Source organism: Diceros bicornis, chromosome 23 (assembly GCF_020826845.1).
Source record: "Diceros bicornis minor isolate mBicDic1 chromosome 23, mDicBic1.mat.cur, whole genome shotgun sequence".
Lineage (NCBI taxonomy): Eukaryota > Metazoa > Chordata > Mammalia > Perissodactyla > Rhinocerotidae > Diceros > Diceros bicornis.
The window spans coordinates 5,142,365-5,148,610 of NC_080762.1; the positions used below are offsets into that span (position 1 = coordinate 5,142,365).

Here is a 6,246-nt window from a genome sequence, read left to right on the forward strand (position 1 = left end):
GCCAGAATTCCAATTTTAAGACTTCCGTTAGTCCTACCTGTCTCAAAACTTCATACTTGACACCAACATACCAAACTTGATCCAGGCTTGAAAGTGACGTGCAGCTTAACAACTCACTCAACGACATGGCATACAAGACGGCAGTCCCCTAAGATTAGCAGCACAGCTGAGGTGTGCAGTAGACTATGCCATCTAGGTTTGTGCAAAGACACCAACGTTCCCATGACGAAATCACCTGACACATTTCTCAGAATGCATGCCCGTTAAACACGACTGTACATGAGTCACCATTCCTTCTCCCTGAGATCTTCAGGGACTAGAGGGCATTGAATTGGAGCCTATCTTGCTTCTGTGCCTAACATTTAGGTGATGACAACAATGGACACCCTGACCTTTCCCAATGTCATGTCCATAAGCACTCCTGGACATCACGTACTTTCTAGCGCCTGCAGGTTAAATGCAACCCCGCCCACGCCTGTACTTTTCTATTGACTTGTCCAGCTTTTGCCTTAATCCACTGTCCAGCCATAGGATTCTAACTTATTAACTCACACTTGACTAGCCTCAGCCCCTTTCTCCAGGTTGTAGGTTGACCTACTCAGTCATGATAAATGTCCACACCCACAAAACCCTGGGCTGTCACCAATATATCACTGCAAGCCTATCTTTGCTTAGGCCACTCCGTTTTAATGGTCAATACCGAAGTTACTTACTGGTTGCGAGAGTAGGCTTTCATTTAGAAACCAGGAGGGGACCAACAGCACTCTTCCAGTTATTTTGCAATGAGTATCTTTTGTCCTCACTAACAGGGACCCTTTTTTTCCTGCCCCAAATAAAAAATCAGAGATGAGGAACAAGAGTCAAGTTTTTTATTTGTTCATTTCTTGCACTTGAAGTACTCCTCGATGACATCCTTGGCCTGAGACTCTTTGCCATAGTCCTAAAAAAAAAAAAAAATCATGTGACTTTTTACTAACATTTAGAAACTTCACTAAGTTGTTAGCACCTAATTATAACAAAGCTCTAAAAGGAAAATGCCTCCCCCATTATTAAAATTTCTTGTAGCCACTTTCAGGGACCTTAATGACTTCAATGTCTCTAAGGCTCGTAACATGGCTTTCCTATTGCCAGCTTTTTCTAAATTTCTGCAGAAACACATTCAGGTAAGCAGATTCATTGGCTGGCTTAATTATGGCTTATTTTCCTTTTCTGAAGGGCAGAGAACTGTTTTTAAGTCTGTTGAGAATCACTCAATTTTTCCCTTCAGAGTTTCTTGACTTATTTAACAATTTAGATTCAACACAAGGTTATGCATGATTACCCAGCAAACCTTCATCACAGAGATGAGGCCACCTTCTGACTTACCTTCACCACCACACAACTGCAACCAACCACTTTCCGGGGTTTTCCCTCTCTGTCAATTTTACAGAGGCCTACCCATTCCCCCAGTTTCTTGTTGTCATCAACCTATTGGGGAGAAAAAAAAAATCACCTTCCTAGTAGACATTCATGGTACAGACAGTAAACTAACCCACAAGGTAGCTGTAGTCAGACAGGGTGACATGGCAGTCTCCTCAGAGCAAGTCAGTAGAGGGAGCCAGCTGTCATCATGCACAGCACCAAGACCCCCCACAGCACTCTCCCCTGGTTTCGCCCTTCACCAACATCAAACGTAGCACTAAATCCTGCAGGAATAAAATGCTTCTGTAACTGGCTTTAACACAGCCAACAATGTCTAGTTTATGTGATGCTTTTCACGCCTGCAGAAAGCAGCAAGCTCAATACTTTACCAAATTTGCTCTGGTGTGACAACAATCACTATGGATAGCATTAATCCAGACACATGATCCTGAGTGGCCCAACCGTCATTCAGCTATGGTGTCTACTAACAGTGGACATAAATCAGATTAGGTGGGTAACTTACCTTAATTAGGTTGATTTGGTGTTCAGCACAGAGGGCTTCCACCAACTTGACATACATAGGCTCATCGCAGTTGGACGCAAGCACACAAAGATGGGCCTGGCGCCTGCAATGCAAAATCCAACAGCAGGAGCTAAAACTCAGGTATAAATCCACTACTCTTGCACTTTACAAGGGAGTTATCTTTTCACTGGCTACTCTCGCAAAACAAGCAGCACAGCCCGTTGGAGAAGACAACTGCTTCAGTTTGATGAAGCTGTTACAGAGCATTTCGTTTTACTATATTCATTAACTCATGAATAATAAATTATTTGTATATAATTTATTCAAAAATAAGTGAATAATCAAATTTTTAATTACTATATTTATTTAACTCTCCTATAGCAACACCAAGTCTTCAGCAACTCTTAAAAATAACAAATTATAAGGGGGAACTAGTTTACCAATTTGTGGCCAAAACAAAAACATGCCTTCTTGCAAGCCAGTCTTACACATCCCAAGACTGCTGTTATGTGAAGCACAAACTGCCAGATCAGAGCTGCTACCCGCTACAGGCCCAGAGGCTGAACTAGCATGAGCAGCGCTGCTAAGCTACAAACAGCGCAGGGGATTCATACCGGGACCTGCCAAAATACTTCCAGCAAGGAGTGCTGTTTCCATTGGATGCAACTGCCCAGTCTACACCAAAGTGAACTGAACTGACTTCAACTTCTCTGTCTTAGAAATCCTTAAAGTGCATTCAAATTCAGCTCTGTAGTTAAGGCATGCAGTTGTTTTGCTAATGTAACCAGCTCAAACACTAAACCAAATATATTGACAAATATTCCACACTCACATTGATTTCTTCAGCTACCACACTTACTAAATCGTATACAATTACAGATGCTTCTACAACAAACATTAACTAAAAACTCCATTAACTAATGGTTCAGTTCTGCAAACTGCTAAACGAGGGTTCCTATCTGTCCTTTAGATACCGTGAAATTAGCCCCGCAATCTACAGGTCTGTCAGACTCTTAGGTTTCACTCATAAAGGGAGTGAAGGGGTATCCGACAATTTAAGTCATCATCCAAACACTGTAGTTTTCGTCTGATTAAGACTCAAGCGCTCATCCACACTCCAAACATAAACCCACCGACTCTCAGTGGGCTACACAGATCTGAGTTCTGATACCTTTTCCTCGGTTTCCTGTAGAACCGATGCCCTTCAAAACTCTTGTCCTAACACCATGAACGTCACGCTTTCTTCCCTCGGCTGCGGTTTTGTTCCGGTTCCAACAACCCACAGTATTGAGACTGATACACGTACTTGTCTAGGGCTTTGGCAGCTTCGCGGATTCCCCGTGCCAGGCCGTCGTGGATGAGGGCGGTCTTCAGCACCTCTTGTAAGGCGGTATTAACGTCCATTACACCTCCAGCAGCGATGCTGCAACCAAGAGCGCAGGCCCGCCTTCATCCCCCGCCCGCTGCCCGGGACCCGCCGTCACCGGGGCGCTCCGGCAGGTGCGCTCGGGGCGCCCCAGGGCCCGCGCCCCACCCGCACCACGACCCCGGCCCCGGGCTCACCCTTCCTCGGCCATGGCGGTGGGTTACGGGTGGAGCCGAATCTTGAACGCACTGAAACACAAACAAGTCATCGGGTGTCACCACAACTCAGTCTACGCCCTGACGCTCATCGCCAACCCCAGCCAAGCACGCCGCGCCGGAACCCGCACCGCCACGCTCGCCCGACCCCACTCACCGCGCACCTCCGCCTCCGCGCGACTCGGCGGCGGCAGGGAAAGAGGCCGGAGGCGCCCGCAAGATCGTATTTAAGGGCGTTCCAGGACCCCTAGGCGCATGTGCACGCCCCTCCATGAAAGAGGTGGCTGTGGTGGTGCCGGGCCTCGAGGAGGTCTGTTTCCGCATTGAGGCGGTTCTGAGACGACGGTCCTGCCAGCCTGCTGACTCCGCTCCGCCCGTCTCTCGCACGCGCAACAGGCACCAACGCGGGCAGCCTGCAGCGGCGCTCCCCGCCGGGGGCGGGGCCAGCGGGGGCCCGGAGGACCCCCTCTACGGAGCGCGAGAAGGGCCAAGCGCGCCAGTCAGCGTGGTCCTGTGGCGCCGCGGGAGCCCTGGCTGCCTCCCACCCCTGGGTTTAACCCTGCTCGCTCCGTGTTGTAGTTCCTGCCGACCCCACGAGCTGGGCCCTCCTGAGCGACACGCTCTCTCCCCTGGCCTCTTAGTCACTCCCAGTGTCCGCGAATGTGCCACTCTCTGGGTGACCCTCATCTGTGTGTCTGTGTTCACAAAACGAAAGCCAACGCGTTTCACAACTTGTAAGCACATCGCCAATTCCGCTTTCCCGCGTCATGTTAGTAAAGTGGAACCTCAGCCAGGGGCTTGGTTCTAAATGAAGGTTTGTTTTTTTTTTTTTTAACGCTAGATTGTCCCCTGCATTCGTGATCCCGCGCAAATCGGGATTCGACAGGTGCATTTACAACACCTGCAGTGAGCCAGACCCAGGGATGGGGTCTGGGAAGAGGAGATGAAAACGTAGCCTTCGAGGAATGCGGCCTTGATTTCGCCCTCCAGCACTGGCGGAGTCAGTGGAATCCAAAAACCCTGAAACTCGGACTTGCCCAGGAGGCAGCATTTTGAGTTTTGCAGATTAGCCACTCTCCCAGCCCTATTTCCAACGCAAACACATGGTATACACTGAGTATAATCAGTACATACAGTCCTTCTCCTTCTGTTGTAACTTCCTCTCCTGACAAGTCGCCGAGCCAGTCAGCAATTCTTAAGGGTTTGCTAGGTGGCAGCGCTGGGCATCCAGGGAACAGCGAACAGATGATGTCATGCTGCGAAGGAAACACTAAAAATGGGTAACCTGGTAAGAGTGCAAGGGACAATTAACCAGAATAGACATGGACTCGGATTTTAATAAATTAAGCTCATTTTTTAGCTTTCCAAATGCTTCCAAATTTTCTTCTTAAAAGTTTTGAATCTGCTTCTTTCCATCTAGATCTCATCCTAAAAAGTTGTTCACTTAATTAGTTGTTCATTTAAGTAACTATTGAGTTTTTGCTTTAAAAAAAAACCTGCAAAATTTATAAAGATAATAAAAGTTATTGTACTTGCTCTCATGTTGGTGGGATTAGGATTTGAGCCAAAGATCGGAGCACCTAAAGACCACAGGGGAGGGACAAAATGGCTCTGGGTTAATGAGTGGGGATCATGAGGAAAGGGAAGGGAAGGACTGTTGGCCGGTGGCAGCTTTTGAAATCGGCTGAAAAAAGAAAAAAGGATTCCAAATGGAGGGTGGGAGGAGAGGAGAGCGTATTCTAATTGGAGGAAAGAGTGAGGGCCAAGGTGTGGATGCCTCCTTGTCTTTTTTGAAATTTACCTTAACACATTTGTATTTTTGAAAGAAAATGTGGCAAATACTGTTTCAGCAAATTTCTCATCTAAAATTAATAAAATTAATATGATAACCATATTAGTAGATTTCTAACCCTACTCCCCCCAAAAAAATCTTAGGGAGGAGGCAGGGAATTTGGTAAAGACTTGGGAAACATCAATGGGGAAAATAATCATTGCCAAACAGCATATTTATATAGAGAAAATGATTACATATCTTTTAGCCTGTGCCATGGTTCCCAGTAGTACCAACCAACTCGGACTTGGTTTGTGTCTTCTAAGCAGCTTGTAATCTAGTCTGTAGACTCAAGTATCGTGGACCTATGCCTTAATATTTCATCTTAATAAATGCCTTTTCTGTCAGTTGCAAACCTCGCTTCTTAGAACTGGAGCTACATTTTTTTGAAGTCCTAGTTATATAACTGGTTCTAATCCCAGGAATGAAGTTCGAGGGCACACTGGCGATTCAAGGATTCTTTTTTTTTTGTGAGGAAGATCAGCCCTGAGCTAACATCCATGCCAATCCTCCTCTTTTTGCTGAGGAAGACCGGCCCTGAGCTAACATCTATTGCTAATCCTCCTCTTTTTTTTCTCCTTTTTCTCCGCAAAGCCCCAGTAGATAGTTGTACGTCGTAGTTGCACATCCTGCTAGTTGCTGTATGTGGGACGCGGCCTCACCATGGCCTGACAAGCAGCGTGTGGGTGCGTGCCCGGGATCCGAACTCCAGGCCGCCAGTAGCGGAGCGAGCGCACTTAACCGCTAAGCCATGGGGCTGGCCCCTCAAGGATTCTTTAATATAGATTCTCCTAGTTCTCTCGTTTAAGGTTACCTCCTCTCAATTTTAGATATTGCCAAAGGTGGAAGACAATACTAAATAGAGGCTACTGGCTAGAGTCACCCTTATACCAGCAGATTATAGTACTTA

At 46.8% G+C, this 6,246-nt stretch overlaps 1 protein-coding gene and 3 non-coding genes across 4 annotated transcripts; all 4 read right to left on the reverse strand.

The window, feature by feature from the left end:
* Positions 1-847: 847 nt before the first annotated feature.
* On the reverse strand, positions 848-3,711 carry RPS12 (ribosomal protein S12). The gene is made up of 6 exons (XM_058566247.1): positions 3,663-3,711; positions 3,488-3,538; positions 3,231-3,347; positions 1,925-2,027; positions 1,366-1,467; positions 848-940 (listed from the first exon to the last, which is right to left on the reverse strand). Exons 2-6 carry the CDS (start codon positions 3,499-3,501, stop codon positions 878-880), a joined length of 399 nt encoding a protein of 132 aa, XP_058422230.1. The 5' UTR covers positions 3,502-3,538; positions 3,663-3,711; the 3' UTR covers positions 848-877.
* LOC131420705 (small nucleolar RNA SNORA33) lies at positions 1,058-1,187 on the reverse strand. The gene has a single exon (XR_009223625.1). It is a non-coding gene; the product is annotated as a small nucleolar RNA SNORA33 (small nucleolar RNA).
* On the reverse strand, positions 1,542-1,618 carry LOC131420706 (small nucleolar RNA SNORD100). The gene has a single exon (XR_009223626.1). It is a non-coding gene; the product is annotated as a small nucleolar RNA SNORD100 (small nucleolar RNA).
* Positions 2,925-2,997, reverse strand: LOC131420702 (small nucleolar RNA SNORD101). The gene has a single exon (XR_009223622.1). It is a non-coding gene; the product is annotated as a small nucleolar RNA SNORD101 (small nucleolar RNA).
* Positions 3,712-6,246: the final 2,535 nt, after the last annotated feature.

Coding starts and splice junctions, on each gene's coding strand:
- RPS12 (XM_058566247.1), bottom strand. Junction 1,468..1,924: donor ACCAAATCAACCTAATTAAG/GTAAGTTACCCA, acceptor TCTCCCCAATAG/GTTGATGACAACAAGAAACT. Junction 941..1,365: donor GCAGTTGTGTGGTGGTGAAG/GTAAGTCAGAAG, acceptor TTTTTTTTTTAG/GACTATGGCAAAGAGTCTCA.